Here is a 21,767-nt window from a genome sequence, read left to right as displayed (position 1 = left end):
TGCACGTCTGTCCCGTGGGGGCATCCTGCCTTCCTGTGGGGACCTGTGTCGGCACCGATGTCCAAGTGCCTGCCCGGGTGAGACCGCCCTGCGTCCAGGGCCACTGGGAGCCTCCGTCCACCTCCACTCCGGGAACCCCTGCCCCCAGGACAGACAGGGGAGGGGCTTCCAGCCAAGCTCAGCCGCTCTGTCCCAGGGACAGTGGCCATGGACCTCCAGAACACGGAGTGCCAGCCAGCACAGAGCGGCGGAGGCGGCGGGGGCAGCAAGCTGGCGCCCCCCACGGAGAACGGCTCGGGCAGCCGGCGGCCCAGCATCGCGCCCGTGCTGGAGGTGGCCGACAGCTCAACGCTGCTGCCCTGCGACCTGCTGAGCGACCAGTCAGAGGACGAGATGGCGCCGTCGGACGAGGAGGGGCCGTCTGTGGTGGAGTGAGCGCCGCCGGGGCTGGAGGGGGAGCAGGCGCCTCCCACGGGAAGGGGTGGGGGTGCGGCGCGTGAGCGCCCCGTGCCCAGGAAGAGGCGGGCTGGCGGCGCTGGGCCCGGGTCCGCCCCGTGCTCCGAACAAGGCTTCCAAACAGCTTCCCTGGAGACCTTGTTCGGCAGGTGGAATCTTCCGGGGACTCGGCTCGTGGGCAGGAAGGCCGGGCAGTGCCCGTCCTCACCCCTCACCCTCCCCTGTCGGGCCCTGGGCGGCCAGGCCTCAGTGCCACGGCCCGCCTGGCCGGGAGGCTGCCCTCTGAGCGTGGTCTGCAGAGGTCACGGACAGGAGCCCTGGGTGAGGTGCCGTCCGGGCCTGGAGGCCACTGGCCCATCCTGAGCCGTCACGCTGCCCTGGGTTTGGGCCCACGTGTTCCTCTGAGATTACGAGACGGCAGAGACCCCAGTGTGTGCCTCGTCCGGGACAGACAGGCGGCGCCTGACCCCAGGGCCACGGCCAGCTGCCGGCCTTCACGGCCGATGCTTCCCAGCGGGGCTGTCACTGCGGCCACTCTCTGCTCCTGCCTTTGCCCCGGGGTGGAGTAAACGTGCTTTAAACACAGGCTGCCGGGGACCGGCTCTGAGATCGAGGGGCCCGGCAGGGCTCCTGCACGCCTGGGGCAGGTGGCGGGCTGGCCTCGGACGCCACGTCCCTTAAGCCAACCGGAGGTGGAGCAGGAGGCCAGCCCCTCTGCAGGCGGCCCGGGGGGACGACCACCGCGTGTGCGCGCGCGGGGCGCCGTGGGGACGGCGGGGGGAGTACAGCCTGTGGGGAGACCAGCCTGGCCCAGGGGAGCCAGTGGAGCAGGGACCACGGGCCAGCGTCTGCCCCGGTGTTGGGGTGCTGGGGGCACCAGGGGGCGATGGGCCGTCAGAGCCCCTTAAGGTTCTGTCGCGGCCTGTGTAAGCTCGTGTGTGCGCGCGTGTATGTGCGCGTGCGCGCGCCGCGTGCAGTCTCGCCCGGCCCAGTCAGGTCTGCGGGGGTCTGGCACCCCACCCCCGTGGGGCAGCCTAGGGCCCGAGCGCCGGGCTGAGGCTCCTGTCTCTCCCCCCAGCTACGTGAAGGGCTACCCCCCCAACTCGCCCTACATCGGCAGCTCCCCTACCCTGTGCCACCTCCTGCCCGTGAAAGCCCCCTTCTGCTGCCTGCGGCTGGACAAGGTGGGTCACGGCAGAGTTGGGGAAGTGGCAGGGACGCGCCGAGGACGTCCTGGACCCTGTCTGCCCGCCCCGACGTCTGTGTCTGTTGTAGGGGCATGTTCTCTCCCTCCTGTACCCACGTGTGCTTGCTGAAGCGAGGGCGCCCCTCTCGTAACCACCGTCCGTTCACCACAACCGGCCTGGCCTGCAGCCCCCACTCCACTCGCCCTGGTGGTTCCAGGAGCCCTCGCTGCCCTTCCCGGCCAAAGCCACAGCTTGTCTCCCTCCATCTGGACGCTCCCTGCCCCCACCCCTCCCCAGGTCTCTGGGCCTCCGTGGTTTGGGGTGGTGGAGCGTCCCTGGTGGGGGGCGGTGACTCGGCCCTTGCGCTGGGGGCTGGACCCCCAGAGGTGCCACGTCTTCCTGGAGGCCTCCCCGCGATGCTGCCTTAGAGTGCGTGGCACGGGTGCTTCGCCCACCCCGTCTCTCTGCTGGAGGAGCTACTGTTTTGCCTTTGCAGTTAGGACGTCATTTGTGGGGAGACGCGTGGGGACCAGGTACATAAGCCGGTCTTGAGTGAGCTCCCCCGATGCGTTTCCGCCACAGCCGATGGTTCGCTGATTCCGCTTCCTTCCGGGTTTATGTCAGCTTCTCGTTGGGAGAAAGTGCTTCCCCTTTCTTAGCCATTTGTGTACGTCAGTGTGGCCTCACTTTTTCACTCAGAGGGTAAACCAGTTGGTCATGACTGCTACATTGGCATTCCATATGGATCACGCTGGTTTTGACACGTGGACTGTTGCTGGTGGGCCCTCAGGCTGGCCTCCCGGTCCTTCCAACATGTCTCCTCATCTTTGAACACATCCACGCCTTTGAACCCACGCGGCCGCCCCCGCATCTTGTCCCTGCCTTTTGCTCCAGTCCTGGAACCAACTGCTCCTCCAAGAAACCCGGTTCCTTTTAGTGGAAACCACGTTTAGAAATAAGGTCTGGGCACTTGGTGTGCTCACTGCTGCTTTGTATCTGAGTCTCTCCATGCAGAGAGCTAGAAAGTGTGTGTACACACAGGCACACGCGACCAAATGTGTACACACACAACCAAATGTGTACGTGCACGCACACACAACCAAATCTGTGTGCACGTGACGGTGTATACGTGTTCGACCAAACGTGTACACACGTGCATGCGTGATCAAACGTGTATGCACACGACCAAACGTGTACGTGCATGCACACACGACAGGACGTGTACACACACGACCAAATCTGTGTGCACGTGACTGTGTACGCGTACGACCAAACGTGTACACACACAACCTCTCTGTCCGTATCTGCATCTGCTGAGACGGTGTGCTCGCACAGATACCTCCCTTCCCTCCCGGACGTGACCTCTCCCGCAGTGGCCCCCGCTCACCCTCTGCTCTGTGCGGCGGGCTGGTGGCCTGTAGCCCCGTGAGGCGGGCTGGTGGCCTGTAGCCCCGTGAGGCTAGGTGGCTGGCGACCAGGTGCCGTTTGGCCGAGGACTTCACCGCAGCACCCTCTCTCCCTCCCTGGTGGTTGATTCTGGCGTCTCCCCCGCAGGGCTGCAAGCACAACAGCTATGAAGATGCCAAGGCCTACGGCTTCAAGAATAAGCTGATCATCGTGTCGGCGGAGACAGCGGGCAACGGGCTCTACAACTTCATTGTGCCGCTCCGGGCCTACTACCGGCCCCGCAGAGAGCTCAACCCCATCGTGCTGCTGCTAGACAACAAGTGAGGGGCGGAGTGTGCCCCAAACCCTCGGGAGTGGGGGGGGCAGCCCCTGGCCCTTGGCAGTGCTCCATCGTCCTCCCGCAGGGCTTCTCCTGGCCCTACCGGGTCCCCACCACCTTGAGCCCCCGGGGGCCAACCTCCAGCACCGCTACCCCCAGAGGCGTGGCAGCCCAGAGGCCGGGGGCCAGCCTCGGCTGTCCTGACCCCTGGGGCCTCGGTTTCCGCGCGGGTACAACAAAGAGCAGCCCCGTTGGCCTCTAAAGGTCCCCCGGTCCCACACGCCGCACTCCTGGGGCCCCTGCTCGCCCAGGTCCCGGCAGAGCAGGGTGGGCGCCTCCAGGACCCGCTGTGCCCACAGGCCTGACCACCACTTCCTGGAGGCCATCTGCTGCTTCCCCATGGTCTACTACATGGAGGGCTCCGTGGACAAGTAAGATGCCGCTCCCGCGGGAGGTCCCTGCCCGCTCCCCTGCCCCCCCGCGGCCAGGGCGGAGTGGGAGGGGGCAGGCCGCACCCAAGGTTGGCCCCCCGCAGCCTGGACAGCCTGCTGCAGTGCGGCATCATCTACGCCGACAATCTGGTGGTGGTGGACAAGGAGAGCACCATGAGCGCCGAGGAGGACTACATGGCCGACGCGAAGACCATCGTGAACGTGCAGACCATGTTCCGGTGAGACGCGCGCGCGCGCGGACCCCCCCGCCCCTCCCCGCCACCGGGACCGGGACCCGCCCCGAGCCCCCCGCCCCGGGCCCCCCCGCCTGCCGCCGTGACCGGGACCCGCCCCGAGCCCCCCGCGCCGGGCCCCCCGCCCGCCGCCGTGACCGGGACCCGCCCCGGGCCCCCCTCCCGCCACCGTGACCGGGACCCGCCCCAAGCCCCCCGCCCCGGGCCCCCCGCCCCGGGCCCCCCGCCCGCGTCCATGTCCGGGACCCGCCCCGGGCCCCCCGCCCCGGGCCCCCCGCCCACCACCGTAACCGGGACCCGCCCCGAGCCCCCCGCGCCGGGCCCCCCCGCCCGCCGCCGTGACCGGGACCCGCCCCGAGCCCCCCGCGCCGGGCCCCCCGCCCGCCGCCGTGACCGGGACCCGCCCCGAGCCCCCCCGCCCGCCGCCGTGACCGGGACCCGCCCCCCGCCCAGGCTCTTCCCCAGCCTCAGCATCACCACGGAGCTCACCCACCCGTCCAACATGCGGTTCATGCAGTTTCGTGCCAAGGACAGCTACTCCCTGGCTCTTTCCAAGCTGGAAAAGGTGAGGGGCCCCGCCCGACGTGCCGAGCTGAGGGCTTCGGCCCCTGCACCTCAACCCGGAGGGCGTGGGCGACGGGGGCCACGGCCAGGCGGCTCAGAGACCTGGGCTCAGCCCCAGCGTGAGGCTCTTGAGTGTGTAGCCCAGAGAGCTCGGGGCCATCGGCCAGGAGCGGACATCGTGCCCCTAAGGCAGGGCCCGGCCCGGCCTCGTGTGGGGCAGAGGTTGCGCATCCCTAGCCCAGGTGACACGGGCCCCGACACCGCGCCCAAACCTGAACCGCGTCCGTCCTGTCAACTGCCCAGCGGGACGTGCTCGTCCCGGTACAGGCGGGGGGGGGACGAGGGGGCGCCACTCGGCTCGGGTCGCACAGCGGTGCGGCGGGACGGCTGAAGCCAGCTGTCTGCTTCTCGGGCTCCAGGAAGGGCATCGGCTGGGCTCGGGTGTGGAGCCCGGCCCAGGTCAGTGCAGTGCTACCCTCCACCAAGGGGCAGGCCCACGCTCAGGCTGCCTCGGGTGAGACCGGGAAGCGGGGGGGCTGCCACGGAGGAGGCCCCGGCCGCCGCGCTCGGGAGCAGTGACCGTTCCCCGTGAGCCTGGGCTGAGGCCCTCGTCAGGGGACGGCTAGCGCTTGCGTGGCTGACCCTGTGCCACACCGGGGAGGACCCCCCAAACGGCCACTCCCCCGGGCCAGGCCCGGCCACCGACGGCAGACAGAGGGACAGCATGCGAGCTCTGAACCCGGAGAGACAACGGAAGTGAGTTCCCCCAGGGGGCCCGTGGTGGCCCTGGAGCTCCTCGGATGGCAGCTGGGGGCCTCCGTCAGCGGCCCGGGAGCTCGGGCCGTCCTGCTCTTGGACGAGGCTGGGCCTGCACCCCACGCGACGGCCCACTGGACCCCCCTAAACGCCTCCTTGCAGTGAGTGGCCCGTGAGCTGAGCCTCCCTCCGCTCGAGGCTGGGCCCTGGGCTTTGGAAGTCGGCCTCAGCAGCCCCAGCCGGGCTGTATCCAGGCGCTCGGGCCGGTCTGATCCAAGCACGGGCAGGGATGACGGGCACAGAACCAGAGTCAAGGCTGGCATCCCCGTGCTGGGGTCCTTACTCGCCGCCTTCCCTCGAGCAAAAACCCAGTTCCCCACAGGCCTTGCACCCCGACCTGTTCCGGAGGCGGGCGTGAAGTGGGTCCGTCAGCGAACGCGCAGCAGACGTCCTCCCACACTCCCCTCGCCTTGCACGCAGACCTCGCAGATCCACCTCCCGCCCCTCCCGCGTGGCAGGCATCGCCACTCGATGGCACCGTCTCCGGGGCGGCGGCGGGCAGCCCGCTCCCCACCTCGAGGGTTCACGGCGGGGAGCCCAGTCCTGTGGTTTGCGATCCGGAGAGAAGTCAGGAAGTGAGCACGTGTGACCGAGGGCGGCTGCAGCCTTGGGCACTTGCTGCCTGAGGTCCACGTGGGGCAGGACCGAGGATGGGGCGGGGGGGGGGGGGAGCGCGGGCAGAGCCACGTGCCGCCACCCAGTCTCGGGACATGGAGCTGGCGCGCCCACCCCGCTCAGAGAGGATTGCACGGAGGAAAGAGGGGATCGTGCTGTACGTACGACCTGCATAAGACACGTCTTGTTTAACGAGTAGAAACCGAGGGAAGACTGGAGATATTTCCGGCATTCAGATCAACGTGCTTCCAAGAGGTCGCACTAGCACCTGGGGGTGATGCAGGTGCAGTGGGTGGCGTCCGTGTCTCCCTGGAGGTGGTTCTCGGGAAGATCTCCCAGAGTCGGGGCTCCCCGCCACATCATCGTTGTAACAGTCTCAGCGCCCGTGTCAGTGACCTCGGCCGGGAGCCCGTTCAGACTGGCTGCTCTTCGGCAGGGCTCCAGATGCCCGTCCAGTCCTGCGCCTGCTTCCCTCTGGCCACGTGGTTCTCAGGAGGGCTCGTCCTCGTGTGTTACCACGTTTCGCTGTCGCGTGCGACCTCGGAGCTCGGGCTAAAGCCTCTGGACCCTCCACGGCCGCTACAGAGTGGACGGCGTGAAACCAGGGCCCTGGTTCAGAAAGCAGGAAAAGTCCTGTGAAGCCACTAAAATGTCAAGCCTCTTCTTTGCTCCACAATCTCCTGGCCCGTCCTGGTTCTTTGCTTCTCAAACCATTGTTCTGAGTGAAGGGAAACCGACAACTTTAATGGTTTCGGGAATCTCTCCGTTTGTCCTCAAAACGTGCGACCTGGGCTCTGGATGCCGCCGTGGGAAGACGCAGCTGGGGTCACCACGCCACACGGCTCTGGTTCTGCGGCTCTCATGTGATAACGCGCTGCTTCCCTCCTGGATGCCCGCGTGCCGTCCGGTGCGCCCTTGGGCTCCCTGCTGGTGGGGAGGGACAGAGGCAGGGCCTCCTTCCCCAGGCGTCTGCCTGCCCCACCATCCAACTTGGCGGCAAGGAGGCCGCCGAGGCAAGGAGCAGCCCCAGTGAGAAGGGCCACGAGAAGGCTCTGGGTGGTCTACGCGGCCCAGCTTCTGTCTGAAGCGTGTTCTGGTCCAGCAGGAAGGACAGTCTCCCAGGCTCAGAGCCACCTCTCAGCCGTAGGCCGACCTGGTGCGGCGGGGACAATGCCCCCAAGAAAGCCCCCGCCCTAGCCCCGGAACCAGCACAGGGTGGAGAACACGATTCCCATGAAGGATCCTGAGATGGAGGGGGCCCTGGTTCACCCAGGGGCCACACACCATCACCAGGGGCCTTGCAAGAGGGAGGCCGGACGTCAGCGTGGAGGTGGAGGGAGGGCCAGGGGCCAGGGACGTGGTCAGCCTCTGGAAACGGCAAGAGGGGGAGGAAAGGGTCGTCCTCTGGGGCCGCCGGCCGCAGCACGGCACTGTGACGCCTGATTGCAGCCCCTGAAATCCATTCGGGCTCCGAACGTCCAAGACCGACAGAGAGTAAACGCGTGTGGCTTTGAGCTTCGGGGTTTCTGGTCGCCTGTACCGCGGCCACGGGAGCCGCGCACAGCGGGTCTAAGGGACCCGCGTGGAGCCTCGCGACGCCACGCACACAGCAGAGGCAGACACGTCTGTCTCTGCTGACGCGCGTGCCCTGCCGTCCCCTCCGTTTCGCTCACGGACTCGTGCTCCGAGGTGAAGTTTTACCACAAGGGTCAGGGTTCCGCGATGGCAACAGCAGGGCTTTAAACCAAGCACAGGCAGAGCCCCGAACCCTTACCCCCCGCCTCTGGCCCCCAGCGTGCCTGGGGGGGACGCGGAGCTGGGCGCTCGGCCTGTGGTCGGCCGTCTGCTGTGTGTGTTCACACACTCGCCGTGCACACGCCCCGTGCACGCAGAGGCCCCTGGGCTGCCTGCCCGCGCGGCCGCAACCGCGGGCACCAGCCAGCCTGAGCCCCTCGTCCTGCAGAGGGAACGGGAGAACGGCTCCAACCTGGCCTTCATGTTCCGCCTGCCTTTCGCCGCCGGCCGCGTCTTTAGCATCAGCATGCTGGACACGCTGCTGTATCAGGTCAGCCGGGGGGGGTGGGGGGCAGTGCCAGCATCCAGTCCCAGTTCAGAGCCACGTGCCCCTGTCTGAGCATCCACCCCTGGGTCCCCAGGAGGCCGGCCAGGGCTGGGAGGCTCTGGGCCCCATCCCTGCCGGGGAGCAGCAGGGGTTCCCCCGCTTGTCCCCGTCCTTGCCTCCCAGGAGAGCGCTGCCCTGGGGTCGGCTCCCGGCAGCCTCTGGGTTTCTGATCCCTGCTGACCTAGTGCGCTCGGCCTGGTGAGCGACCACGGCCAGGAGAGGCCGCCCAACTCTGTCTGCCGGGCGCACCGCGTGGGAGGCTGCGGGTGCCCGGCGGGCGTGTCCAGGGGCCGTGGAGGCGGATCTGCCCGCGCCGCGCGGCCTCACTGCGGCCCCTCCTCTCCAGTCCTTCGTGAAGGACTACATGATCCCCATCACCAGGCTGCTTCTGGGGCTGGACACCACGCCGGGCTCGGGCTACCTCTGCGCCGTAAGTGCCTGCGCCGGGCGGGCGGGGCCGGGCGGGCGGGGCGGGAGGGCCCTCCTGCCCGAGGCCGGCCCAGCCCAGGCTCCCGCGTTCCAGATGAAGGTCACAGAGGACGACCTGTGGATCCGCACCTACGGCCGCCTCTTCCAGAAGCTGTGCTCCTCCAGCGCCGAGATCCCCATCGGCATCTACAGGACCGAGTGCCACGTCTTCTCCTCCGCGGAGGTGCGGGGAGCGGCGGCCCCGTGTCTCTGTGACTCGGGCCACCCCATTTCTAGCTTGGGGATCCGGGCCTTTGCTGCCCACGTACCTCCACACGTGGACATCCCCTGGGTGGCTGTGACACCCCCGTGGGGGAGGGGAGGCTCGAGGGCGCCGTGGGGCCCCTGTGCCACCCGCCGGAACCGCAGAGGATGGCCTGCCCGCGGGTCCTGAGTCCACGAGGGCTCAGGCAGCCTTGGGGGTCAGGGCAGGAGCCCCGGAGGTACCCAGGCTGCCCTGGTTTCCTTTGCAGCCTCACAACCTCAGGGCCCAGGTGAGTGGCCCCTTCAGGCCCACAGGGGTTCACTTAACACGTACGAGTCCCGCCTGGCAGGGGCGCGGGGCCCTGGGCTCTGGGTGACAGGAAGCGAGGCCCCAGGATGCGCCAGCCAGGGTGCAAGCTCAGAGAGGGCTCCTGGCATCACCCCAGCCCCCGTACAGACAGACCGAGGCCCAGGACGGGAAGCCCAGGCTCCCCCGGCCCCCGTGACATCTGCCTTTCGTGCCACGGCCCCCGTCCTGGCGGGTACCCCTTCCTCCCCGCTGTCCATCCCAGTCTCCACACCCCCAGAGCCCCACCCCCCCCGACAGAGCCACGTGAGGCCCTGGCACTTCCCAGCCCACCATGCGCCCCGCCCCCACTCTCTCCTGCCCCCCAAGATGAGGAAACTGAGTCGCACAGAGGAGGTGCCCCCCACCCATGGCAAAGTCAGGACATGCAGGGCCCAGAGAGGTTGAGGGAGGTGCCCCCTCACCAGCAAATCAGAGACAGACCTAGTAGAGCCAGCAGTTTGGACGGCTAAGTGGTTTGGGGCTCTGGCCCGGCACCCTCTGCCCAGCTGCAGAGGAAGGCACTGGCGTCCCTGGGCTGAGGTGCCCCCAGAGACTGTGACTGTCCTCCTCCCTGTCACCCCAGCGGCTCCGTGGGTCACCCCATCCTCTGCCCGGCACCCCTCCCCCGTTCCCTATCCCCCCGCCCAGTCCCCGGGTCCCCCTCCTCTCCTGGGCCCTCACCCCTCCTCCCCGGCCAGTCCCAGGTCTCGGTGAGCGTGGAGGACCGCGAGGACACCCGGGAGGCGAAGGGGCCCTGGGGCGCACGGGCAGGCACGGGCGGCGGCGGCGCCCACGGCCCGCACACGGTGGGCGGCGGCCCGGCGGAGCACCCGCTGCTACGGCGCAAGAGCCTGCCGTGGGCGCGGAGGCTGAGCCGCAAGGGCGCCCGGCACACGGGGAAGGCGGCAGCCGAGTGGATCAGCCAGCAGCGGCTCAGCCTGTACCAGCGATCCGAGCGGCAGGAGCTCTCCGAGCTGGTCAAGAACCGCATGAAGCACCTGGGGCTGCCCACCACCGGCTACGGTAAGGCCGGCAGGGCCATCTGTCCATCTGCCCTCCTGGCCCGCGCTCTGCCCGCCAGGGCACCCGCCCCGCGGCCCGTCAGAGCGCCCCGCGTGGAGCTTCTGCATAGGGAAGGGCTCACACGCCTCCACTCTGGGGCCTCTGTTTCCCCATCTGTAAAGTAAGGGCCCAGGCTGGCCGAGCCCAGCAGGCAGCTCTCCTGCAGGAGGCAGCTGGGGGTGGGGAGGGCTGGGTCGGGCTCCCCGAAAGCCAAGGGCACAGGCCTCGGTCGGGGACGGGCTGGCCGCCTGCCGCCGGTCCTGCTGGGGTCAGAGACACAGGGGCCCGCTGCGTACCGCGAGAACAAGAACACTGTGTGGCTGGAGACCCCAGAGCCCCCGGCCACCCCTCGCCCTCCCAGCAGCTGGAGCTCGGGGCTACGGGGGCAGATCTGGGGGCCGCCGGGTGAATGGCCGAGCACCCTTCCCGGGCCACGGGGGCCCCACCGATGCTCCTGGTGCGCGACCCCCCCCATCCCTGCGACTTCAGGCGATGCCGCCAGGGCGCCTGTCTTCATCGGCAGATCTTCCCCAGAGCTCGTCTTGGGGAGAAGTTTGTGACATGACCGTGAACAGGCCCGGGAGCCCTGGCGGGGCCAGAGGAGGGAACCCCGTCCCCTCCCCACTCCAGCGTTGCCGCGTCCGTTGACGGGCCCGAAAGGGGCCCAAGCCCCCCACTGCCGCCCGGCCTGGTGAAGGCTCCGGCCTCCACTGGGTTCCGTCTCGGGGACTCTGCCCGCTTCCCAGGCCTGGCTCTGTCCCCGGGCGCCCACCTCCTGGGCCAGGGGCCCCTGAGTCCCCCCCAGGTGGGATGAGGCAGCTCGGGCTTCACCCAGGAGCTGCCCAGGGGTCGCCGGGGCCTGGCCGTCTGCTGGGCCCGAGGTGGACGGCCCCCCATGAGAGCTGCCCGGCCCCTCGCGGCCACACCCCGGCCTCACGGTCTCTACCTTCGTCCCCTCTCGGTGTTCCTTCCCCGGGAGGGTGCTGTCACCCCCGCTTCCGGGCGGCACACTGCCTGCCGAGGCTCCGAGAGGGGTGTCCCGTGTTCACAGCCCTGCGTTGCACACTGGCAAGGACTCCAGCCCAGCTGAGCCCCAGAGCAGGCGCCCCTGGGTGGGCACTCGGCGCTGCCCTGGGCCTCCTCGCCCGCCGCGCCCCCCACCAGAGCCTGGCAGATGAGGGGCCGACTTCGGTTCAGGGACCGGCGGCCCTCTCGCCTTGCAGCCGCCCCCTGCCCCCCGCCCCGCTGCGCTGCCACCTCTGCGCTGCTTGCTGACCGGTGTCTCTCTCTGTCTCTGTCTGTCCCTTTTCCTGTGTGTTCCGTAGAGGATGTAGCAAATTTAACAGCCAGTGATGTCATGAATCGGGTAAACCTGGGATATTTGCAAGGTAATTCTGCCCCGGTGGCCGGAGTCTGGCAGAGGGGCAGGCCAAGCCTTCGCCGACGGTCCGCCTGGTGGCCGCCCACCCCGGCCAGGCAGGCAGACGGGACAAGACACGAGAGCGGGTCCCTGCAGGCAGGGGCCCACGAGCTCCCAGGCCGCCCCACCGCAGGGACCTTAGCTGTCCTTCATTTGCTGACTTCGGTACCGACCCCAGTGCCCCAGTCCTTTGGCCCCAACTGTCGTCTGAGATGAGCCCCGCCCTGAGCACGCCGGTGGCCATCGGCCTGCAGCGAGCCCCTGGGAGCCAACCCAGCTCTCGGGAAGCACCCAGACGGAGGGTCCCAGGCCGGGGTGCCCGTGCCCCTGCATGGTGGAGCACGGGGAGGCCCGGGCTGGTGCCTGGGGCCTTGGGCTCTGCCACGCCCTGAGCCTTTGGAGGGCCACCCAAGCCCGGTGGACGGTTGACCTCCACGCCCCAGCCGGGGCCTCGAGAGGGGGTTCCCTCTCCAGTTGAGGCAAAGCCCGTTTGTACCCCATTCTTTCTCATCTGGAGGCTCAGGTGCTGCGTGGGCCCTCTGTGTCTTCCAGGAAGACACCCCACAGACCCCAGACCCCAGCAGAGGTCAGAGCAGAGTCCAGGCCCCAGGCCTCTCTGCCGGGACCCCTTCGCTCCCTGGGGGCCCCTCACGGTCCGGGGAAGCTCAGAGCCCGCACACCCCGGCCCCCTGCGGTTAGGGGTGACCCCAGAGCTGACGGGCCTCCTGAGCCCAGGCAGGTGTTAGCTCAGGTGGGACTGGACGGCCAGGGGCAGACCCAGGCCCAGGAGCGAGAAGCTCCGGGGTTCACGGCGGGGGAGCTGCAGGGTGCTGGCCCAGCTGGGCCTGAGCGGGCGAAGCCCTGGCATCTCCGGGGTCCCTGTGCTGTTCCTCACCCCGCACCCCACGACCGCATTCACGGCAGAGCCCCCAGGCCAGCCCACGTCTGAACCTGGGGCTGCCATGAACGGGGTAGCTGCGTCGCCCCCTCCCTGCGCCCGGCTGCACCCCTGCTCCCCGCCAAGGCTCCTGGGCAGGGGTGGCCGCGCCCACAGCCTCCCCGGGTGGTGTCTCCTGAGACCCCGCCGACGTGTGGACACTGAGAGGTGCCTGAGCCAGGACGTAAAACCAGAGGAGAGGCTGATCCTGGGGCGCTGCGGGGTGGGCAGTCCCCCTGGGGAGGGCACCGCCAGGAGGACCCCGCAGCCGCTCGCATCTCGGGGGAAGGTGCTACAGTTGCCCCCGGTGCACGGAGGAGAGTGAGGCTGTGGTCAGGGTGGGGCTCCAGAGGAACGCGTGGACGCCCAGGGCCAGGCCGGGCGCCTGGTCTGCGGGCTGAAGGAGGAGGGCCCGCACAGAGGCTTGTAGTGCCAGGTAGGGGGTGCGAGGGGAGCACAGCAGCACTGCTCTTGGGCACCGGCCGGGAGTGCCACCGCCAGCCCCCGCCGCACCCCGGGCCCCCAGCAGAGCACAGCAGGCACGGCGAGGCCGCCCCGTCCCAGGGAAGCCGGGGTCTGGGCCTCGTGACCGAGCACACCCAGCCCCGGGCGCCACACCCGGGCCCCCGGAAGCACGGAGCTGGGCCCGCCTCGGGCTGGGAACGCCCGTGCTCCGCGCCTCCCGGGGGACACGCAGGGTCCAGGCCGGAGGGGAGGGCCCAGCGAGGCCGGCGCGGCTCCCCCTCTCGCCGGCCACACAGAGGGGCCCGGCCCGGCACGGGCCTCTCCGTTTCCTCGTTCTGACCGTGCGCCTGTCGCCGTGGAGCCGCCCTGGCTGTGGTCAGGGGTGCGGGGTCCCTGAGAGCCTTCGGGAGCCTCCCCGCTGCCCCCACCGCCCGGCTCCTTGCCGCCCACCCGGGAGGCAACGCAGTCTCCAGCGTGAGCCAACCTGGCTCGTGACCCCGGGGCGGGCGAGGGGGTCAGGCCGTCCCCTTCCCGGGCGTGGACGCGAGGTTGGCACCAGCTGACGCCCGTCAGGGTCTGCGCACGTCCGTCAGCTCCCGGGTCCCGGCCTGTGCCCCGACCTGTCCCCAGGAAGCACGCCGCGCTCCGCCTGCCGCCATGCGGGTCCCGAAGGCACCGCCAGACGCGGCCCTGAACTCGTCGGTTCAGAGGAGCGAGCCGCAGCCTCCCGCCCGGCTAGTCAGCGGGCAGCTGCCCCAGCTTCGCAGAGAATCCCGTCCCTCGGCGGACCGGCTGGCGCCCTCCCAACGGGAGGGACGGTGCCGAGGGAAGGGGATGGGAGGGGCTGGGGGCAGAGGCCACCCAGGGCCTGATCCCCCTGGAGGGCCGTTCCCTTGATGCCCGGTCCTGGCTCGGGAGGTGCCTTTAGGCATCACCAGCTGGGTAAACTGAGGCCGCCAGCCATTCGTTTCCTGCCAGTGAGCTTGGGGTCACTGCCAGACAGTGGCCAGCCCTGTCCCTGTATCTGGCCAGAGAGGCACCCGCGAGGTGACCAGGGTTTCTCCAGAATCCACGTCCACCCCGTGAGCTGGACCCCAGGCTGTGTCTGTGGCGGGCAGCTTGGACACTGTGTGTGCCCAAGGGCCCCTCTGGAAGACTGAGCCGGGCGGACTCCGGGCTGCGCCACGGGAGCAGGTCCTGGGAAAGAAAGGACAAGTCCGAAGCGGGGGGTTGCGGAGGAGTCAGGGGTGGCCTGCGTGGGGCGGGGGTGCAGGGCGCTGGCGGCGGGGGAGGCAGCGAGTCTGAGGGCCGCACTAGGTGTGAGCGCGGGTGTGTAGGTGTGTGCACACGTGTGCTCCGTGCTCAGGGGCGGCGCGTCCTAAGACGCTGATGACTCAGCTGAGCGAGCCGTCGGGAGACCGTGGGAGCCGCCGCCCGCCGCCCTCGCGGCCGCCCCCACGCCCGTGCAGCGCGGGGGCCGAGGCCGGTGTCAGTCAGGGAGGACCGGCCCCGCTGGGTTCTCCAGGACGAGGGCTCAGGCAGGACGGCTGAAAGGCCAGGAGGATTCTGCTGCTGGACCAGAGCCGCCAGCTCCTCGGGGCCCCCCAGAGCGGGGGGCGGGGGGGGCTGCGTGGTGACCGCGCGCTGGGCCCTGTCTCCGCAGACGAGATGAACGACCAGCAGAACACCCTCTCCTATGTGCTCATCAACCCCCCACCGGACACGCGGCTGGAGCCCAACGACATAGTGTAAGTGCCGGCTCCCGGGGCGAGTGCAGACACCTGCCCAGCCCAGCCTCCCAGGCGCAGGGCGACATCGGGGACCTCCCGCCCTCCCCGCAGGTATCTCATCCGCTCTGACCCCCTGGCCCACGTGGCCAGCAGCTCCCGGAGCCGGAAGAGCAGCTGCAGCAACAAGCTGGCTTCCTGCAACCCCGAGACGCGGGACGAGACGCAGTTCTGAGTGCCGTGTGGAGCCCTCCGGGCTGACCTCGTCCTGCCAGGGTCCGTGAACCGCGTGATGCATGAGCGCAGGGCCCCGACCCCCGCCTGCCGCCCAGCCCAGAGCTGCTCCCGGGACTGGACCCGGTGAGGGCCGAGGCTGCCCCGGGCACTGCCAGACGCCGGGGGGAAGCCTTTTTAACCTGTTTCTACACATCTGTACAACCCCTGGCCCTTTGCACAAACGCACCGCAACTCGTGACCGGGTCTGGCCGCAGTGCAGGCGCAGGAGCCAGGCTGGACCGCAGAGGCCCGGGCCGGGGGCTCGCACCGGGGCAGGAGAGCCCGCTGCAGCCCCTGAGCTTGCCCGTTTCCACAGCCACGGCTGGTATTGATTCTTGGGCTTTGCCCACGGCTCTCAGCCAAGCCAGGGGGCGGTGGGCCACCCCCGTCTGCCCTGTGGGTCCCCTGTGGTCTCACTTGTGAGGGTCTGGCCCAGAGTCGGGCCGCAAGGGGAATCCTGAGCGGTGAGGCAGGCAAGCGAAGGGAGCCTTTTCCAGAAGGAAAGGGAAAGCAAGAGGGCCTGCAGCGCGGGGCGGGGCGGGGCGGGGCGGGTTCTGCAGAGGTGCTGGCAGCCGGGGCTGTTAGGAGGGAGGCGGGGCTGCTGAGAGACAGACCCCAGCGCGCCGGGGCTCCCGCGGCCCTTGACTTTGTGGAAGAGCATCAGATGACGACCTGTCCCTCTGGTTTTACGCTGAACTTTCACAGCCGTGCCGTCTGACCTTTTAACACCAGACCCGAAGCACAATTCAGCCGCTGGGCTACTGGCCCGGGCCTCGGCGAGGGACGTTTCTCCTCACGAGGGAGGGACTCGGGGCACCACCGCGGTTCCCGCGTGACTGTTTCTGACAGGTTTTGCACGCTCAGTGCTGGGAACTTCTATTAAATGGATGCATCTTGCAGACCAGACGATTGCTTGTGAGGCCTCCCCTCCATGGCTTCAAGCTCCGGGCCTGGGTCTGCCCCAGCCGCCCAGTTGCAAGGGTTAGAGACGCTTGCTCTGGTCCCCAACCCACCAGACCCCCCAGGGAAGCCCCTGCCCCAGGGAGGTGCTGCTGGCCTGAGCCTTCCCGGAAAGCGGGAAGCAACGCAGGTGGCGGCGGGGATGGGGCCCCCGGCGAGCTGCCCGGCCCTGGAGCCCGGCCGCGCCCACGAGGGGTACGGTCCCCTCGCCAGCACAAGGCAGCCGTGTTTGTCTCGGGGTGGGGCTCCCACTCCTACAGAGAGTGTTCCCAGAGGCTAGAGGGCTAGAGGAGGAGCCAGTGCAGCCCCCGGGGGGTGGGGGGGGTACCACACGGCTGCTGGAGGGGCCCGCCCGGAGGGAGGGACACGCGTGCAGCTCCTCTCCCGCACGCTGGCCCCACCTGGGACACTCCCACCCAGAGAGCGTCTCCATGCCCAGGGGACGGTGCGGGCTGTGGGCGGCCAGGAAGGGGGCTGACCGGGCTTGGGAGACCCCAGGGCCCTTGATGGAGCGACAGGCCGCCAACGCGGGCTAGGGTGGCCTCTGGGGCCAGGGCCCGTCCCAGCAGGGTCAGTGGCTGCTGGGGTCCTGCCAGGGAGCGTCCTCTCCTGCACCCGCCACCTCTCCTGGCACCCACACTCCAACTTCCTGAGGGGCGGGGGCCCTGCTTGGCCGCTGGACCGGGGGCTCCAACCAGGTGGGACTGCAGCCCCTGGAACCCCCCACGGGGAAGATGGCATCCGACAGGGATCCTCGGGAGTTGCCTGATTTGAGTCTGGGGCGCACAGGACAGGCGGTGAGAAGTGGGGTTCGTCTCCAGACCGGCTGCACACTCACACCCACTGCTGAGTGCAGACAGAGGGCCCAGCGGAGACTCGAGACCTGCATCCAGGCGCCCTGACCGGGCGAGCAGGGAACATTTCTCAATGTTTTGCCGAGTTTTTCCAACGTAACGAAATCAGAGAAAAGCCTCTCGTTTTTTTTATTCCTATAGAAAGCCGGTCAAAACAATAACGCCAGCAACGTGCTGGCCATTCCGGCTTGTCAAGGGCGCAGGGCCTGGGAACACGGGCCTAAGGTGCCCGCTGGCCCCACCCCGGAGCCGAGCGTTCACAGGCAGACGTGCAGCAGGTGCAAGTGGGTACCCAGACGCGGGGCAGCCACCCAGAACCTCACACAGAAGTGCGACCGGCAGCCGGCGGACAAAAAGATAAGGAACCATAGCAAATGCTTACTAAAGCCAGAGAGGGCAGCAGAAGGCGAAACAGAGGACAGGGCGCGCACTGTACAGTCCTCCACCCTAAGTCCACCCGAACAAGCATACGTGTTCGGCCCCCGCAGGACCGCGAGGCGGGCACCCCACGACGCTCTTGGGCCTCATCTTGACCCCAGTCCCCAGCCAGTGGTCTCAGAGGTGCCTCTTCCTTTTGGGGGCAGCTGTGCGCCCCGATGGGTGGGTCTCTCAGAAAAGTCGCAGCATTCTCCTGTGAGATTGGCGAGCTACGGCTTCCTGCGTCCCGGGGTCCCCCGACAGGCGTGCAGGCTGGGGTCTGCCGTCCAGGACCTTAGTCCGCCCGCCCTGAAGGCAGCCCCGCCCACCTGGGGGCTGGGGGAGCACCCCAGGCCCCCAGGAAGGCCACATGGCCAGAGCCACCTTCGTCCTCAGTGACGCCAGCAGGAGCCTGGGGGCCTAGCAGCGTGGGCTCGGGGAACCCAGGGATGCCCAGAGCAGGCCCTCCAGATGGGACTGTCCGAGACAGTCTGCAGCACGTTCCGTAGCCCTGGTCACAGAGCGCGGAGCTGGGAATGACCATCAGGTCCTCCATGCCCCGGGCACCCTGCGTGGGCACCTCCAGGTACCCTCAAGGGCCTGCCCGGGGGGCCGGGGTGGGGGGCACATAGCACTGACCCACACCCTCTGCAGCCCTTCTGCAGGAGGGGGACCTCTGGCCCCCAGCCTGGCACGTCACTGCAGGCTCCAAGAGGCCTGCTGGACCTGGAAGTGTGGGCCAGGCTCGGCTGCACCTTCCCCTCTCCAGGGAGACACCCTTCCTGGCATCAGGGACCTGACGGTGGCTGTGAGTTGCCAGCAGGCCGGAGGCCTCGCCTGTCAAGGGCAGACAGCTTCTCTCCCGGGTCCTGAACTCGGCCGCTGCCTGGAAGATGGAGAAGCAGCAGACCGTCCGTCCTTCAGGGAGGGGCCTTGCTCAGGACTCTGCCTCGCCCTCCTCTTGGGCACCGGGCAGCCAGCAGGAGGGGGTTCGGGGGTGCGAGGCTTGCGCCGGGGATGCGGCGTGCGCCTGTGCAATGAGGGGCCAGCGCAGGGAGCCCGCGTCCACCCCGAGGGTCTCGCCACGGCACTCGTAAGACCCCTGCCTGGGCTGGCTGCGGGGTCCCTGTCACCCCAGGGCCTGTCCCCTCTCACGGGGGCTTGGGCAGAAGGTGCAGCATCACGCCGTGGGCTGAGACCTGCCTTCCCGCCATCCCCAGGCAGGCGTGGGGCTCTGAGGCTGCAGACTGTACCCGGTCCCGCTGCGGGCCCTGCTCTCCCACCAGGGAGGGGACCCTCAGGCTTGAGTCTCATACTTGAGGAGATTGTGGTACGGGGGGCGAGGGGTGCCAGATGAGTCTTGGATAGAAAAAGCACCTCTACCCAGGACTGTTCCACACCAGCCTCCCCCAAGTTCCAAGTCACTGAGGCCCAAGTTAACAACGTGGGTTCACCGTGGACCTCCACTCTGGCCCTGGTCACCTGCGGGGAGACCACCCGGCCCCTGCAGACCCCTTCTCTGGCTGGGACCCCTGTCTCCTCAGAGCGGCTCCTCGTCAGGGGGGAGGGTCCTGGAAGGTGTTCAGGGAACCTGGCCCCGAGGCAGGGGTCCTCGAAGCCTCCAGAGTCCCTCTGGGGTCGTGCTGGGGAGGACGGCTCACCCAGGCCGCCTTCCTGCTGCCCCACACCGTCCCAGGGACCCGGGCCACAGCCCCCGGGACCTCAGGGGCTCCACACTCGGCTCTGGGCGTCTGCCGCAGCCCCTCCTCCGGCCCATATCGGGGCCGGCCCTCCTGGCCAGCAGCTCCAAGAGTCCGGACGGAGGGGGCCCACGGGGACCTCAATGCCCACCTTGGCTCTGAGGCAATCCCTGTGGCCGGTTCCTGGCTGCCCTGCTGCACAGGGGGGTTCAGGGGTCTTCCCAGGGGAACTCCTCCCCCAGGGCCTCCTCCAAGAGCTGGTGCTGAGCCTGGGTCCTCAGTGAGGGGGGCTGAGCCTGAGTCCTCACTGAATCTGGACGGGGAACCAAGTAAGTCTTTAGAAACACTGCTTATCACAACATCAAAAAGAGAGTGAAGAGACGCTGAACGGGTAAGATAATATACAGAAGATAACATAAATATGTTTTTAAAACGTATCTTCTGTATATTATTTAGAAAAAGACAGACGACCCAGCAGGAAAACAGGCAAACAACGTGAAGAGACATTTCACAAAAGTAGAAAATCAAAAAGACCAACAAAGATATGGAAATATGCTCTACTCATCTGTAAGCAGGGAAACGCCAATTAAAAACACTAAGAGGGGCTTCCCTGGTGGCGCAGTGGTTAAGAATCCGCCTGCCAATGCAGGGGACACGGGTTCGAGCCCTGGTCTGGGAAGATCCCACATGCCACGGAGCCACTAAGCCCGTGCGCCACAACTAGTGAGCCTGCACTCGAGAGTCCACGAGCCACAACTACTGAAGCCCACATGCCTAGAGTCCATGCTCCGCAACAAGAGAAGCCACCGCAATGAGAAGCCCACGCACCGCAACGAAGAGTAGCCCCCGCTCGCCGCAACTAGAGAAAGCCCGCACGTGGCAATGAAGACACAATGCAGCCAAAAATAAATAAGTAACACTAAGAGAAGGGGTTATATTCCAAACACCAACAGTTAAAAAAAAAAAAAAAAAAAAACCATGCTTCGGCATATATGCTGCTCCCATAATGAAAGAATCCTGTCCAGATTATTCAAAAATCTTCTATGAATCCATAAGAAAAAGAACCACCCAGTTAGAGAGGCCCAGTTGAAAGTGGGCAAAGGAAATGACCAGGAATCTCCCAGAAAGGGAAGCCTGAATTTGCTCTGTAGACATCTGAAAAACTGCCTCACCCTCATGTCAGGGGACGCCCAGTGACACCAGCAGGACAGCCGTGGGATGCCGCGTGAGCCCGCCGTGCACCTGCCGAGCCGGCCCGAGCAGAGCCCCCGCACCCCCCGACCTGCTCTGAGACCCCAGGGCTCGTGGGCTCAGTCCCGCAGGACGGACTCCCCCCCACGCCACCCCCAGTGGGACTGCACCCCGCCGGGGCGGGGGGGGCTGTAGTCCACGTGGAGGCACGTGGGGGCCCTGCCCACCTGCTGGGGCCCAGCCCCTCCCGAGCCCGGGCGACGGCAGGCACCCGAGTCAGGGCTCCTTGTTCTGGGTCCCCAGAGCCAAACCCCGAATCAGCAGGTGACACCCCATGGACAGTCCTCCGGGGATTGTGGGGGGGGTGGCGGCCCATCTGCAGAGCCGGTGCGAGGGGTCGGCACCTGGTGGCTTTGAACCTCGGGCTTAGTCACGCCTCCGGGACGCCCTAAGTGACCGTAAGCGGCTGTTCGGGGGGTGGGCGGTGGGCTTCACTGCCCGCGACCGCCCTGCTCGGGGCGCGTGCTGGTCGCGAGTGGGTCTGGAGACGCTTCAGGCTGCACGCTGGCCGCCGCACGTCCGACGCTCAGCGCCTGTCCCTGTGCTTTTCTAGGAGCTCTTTCACGTCTCTGCCAATAAAGACGGTTTGGGCTTTTCTTTTCCTACCTTTAAACCTCCTGCTTCCCCGTCTTATTACGACGGCTCAGACGTCCCGGAAGCCCTGGCCACTCACTGTGGCCACAGGCAAACTGGCCTCCACCCTGACTTTACAGTGAAACACTGAAGGTGTCCCCAGTTAAGTGCGGGGCTCGCTGGAGGTCTGTCTCTGGCGGGTGTTATCAAGTTACGAGAATTCTCATGGCAACGTTCTTCATCGTGAATGATACACGTTGAACGCCATCAACTTTTTTTTTTTACACGTGGTTTCCCGCTTAGACTCAACGTAAGCACGCTTTCTCGCGTCGAATCTTTACCCCCATTTAACACTGCTGAGCACGGCGTCTCAGTCTGGGCTCATGTGAGTATTTTATTTTCACCAGCAGGAACCGGGGCATGATTTCCGGTCCCTGTGTCTGCGGCCAGGTTTTGACGCAGAGAAACCTGGTCGCACGCGGCACTCTACCGTGTGTCCTTTTGCGCAGCACCCCTACCTCGGCCTCCTCGCGCCTGAGACGTGCCCTCAGCCCCGCCCCCAGACACACCTGACCGCCTGGGCGACGGGGCGTCTCCTGATCGACGACACGGCACCGTCTGCAGGGCAGCGCTTCCCCTTCGTGGTGGCACAAGACAGCGGCACATCTTAAAATTAAGGACATCTTAGACCAGCGGACACGGGTCCTTCTAGTCACCCGTCTCAGAGGCTCCACGAGGACAGGGCACCCAGGGGCCGCGTGCGGACGCCACCTGCCCCGCGTGTGTGTGACGTGCGCGTCTGTGGATGCCCAGGAGGGCCTGGGGGCGTGGACAGCGGTGACCCCCTGGGCTCCGGCTCCGGCACCGGCAGCCTCAGCTCCCCCTGGTGTGACTCTCAACGGTTTACCGCATTCCATGCTCTCGGGGAGTACG

General features: G+C 67.7%; 2 protein-coding genes across 14 annotated transcripts in view; one reads left to right on the top strand and one right to left on the bottom strand.

The window, feature by feature from the left end:
* KCNT1 (potassium sodium-activated channel subfamily T member 1) overlaps positions 1 to 15,985 on the top strand; it is a 67,956-nt gene extending 51,971 nt beyond the window's left edge. For 4 of the 13 annotated variants that reach the window (XM_067040280.1, XM_067040283.1, XM_059070895.2 and 1 more), the window contains exons 18-31: positions 197 to 431; positions 1,535 to 1,640; positions 3,198 to 3,370; positions 3,729 to 3,800; positions 3,905 to 4,039; positions 4,508 to 4,619; positions 8,013 to 8,114; positions 8,518 to 8,601; positions 8,695 to 8,823; positions 9,113 to 9,133; positions 9,891 to 10,215; positions 11,580 to 11,642; positions 14,740 to 14,824; positions 14,918 to 15,985. In XM_067040280.1, the coding sequence (XP_066896381.1) occupies positions 197 to 431; positions 1,535 to 1,640; positions 3,198 to 3,370; positions 3,729 to 3,800; positions 3,905 to 4,039; positions 4,508 to 4,619; positions 8,013 to 8,114; positions 8,518 to 8,601; positions 8,695 to 8,823; positions 9,113 to 9,133; positions 9,891 to 10,215; positions 11,580 to 11,642; positions 14,740 to 14,824; positions 14,918 to 15,038 (1,763 nt within the window). In that variant the 3' untranslated portion in view covers positions 15,039 to 15,985. The remainder of the gene's footprint in view (positions 1 to 196; positions 432 to 1,534; positions 1,641 to 3,197; positions 3,371 to 3,728; positions 3,801 to 3,904; positions 4,040 to 4,507; positions 4,620 to 8,012; positions 8,115 to 8,517; positions 8,602 to 8,694; positions 8,824 to 9,112; positions 9,134 to 9,890; positions 10,216 to 11,579; positions 11,643 to 14,739; positions 14,825 to 14,917) is intronic. The other 9 variants (XM_067040281.1, XM_067040277.1, XM_067040276.1 and 6 more) reach the window with 4 other exon arrangements.
* RPL7A (ribosomal protein L7a) overlaps positions 1 to 21,767 on the bottom strand; it is a 187,105-nt gene that overhangs the window by 110,734 nt on the left and 54,604 nt on the right. The window lies entirely within an intron of this gene.

The sequence above is a fragment of the Kogia breviceps genome, chromosome 8 (assembly GCF_026419965.1).
Source record: "Kogia breviceps isolate mKogBre1 chromosome 8, mKogBre1 haplotype 1, whole genome shotgun sequence".
Classification (NCBI taxonomy): Eukaryota; Metazoa; Chordata; class Mammalia; order Artiodactyla; family Physeteridae; genus Kogia; species Kogia breviceps.
This window is presented reverse-complemented; position numbering and strand designations above follow the sequence as displayed.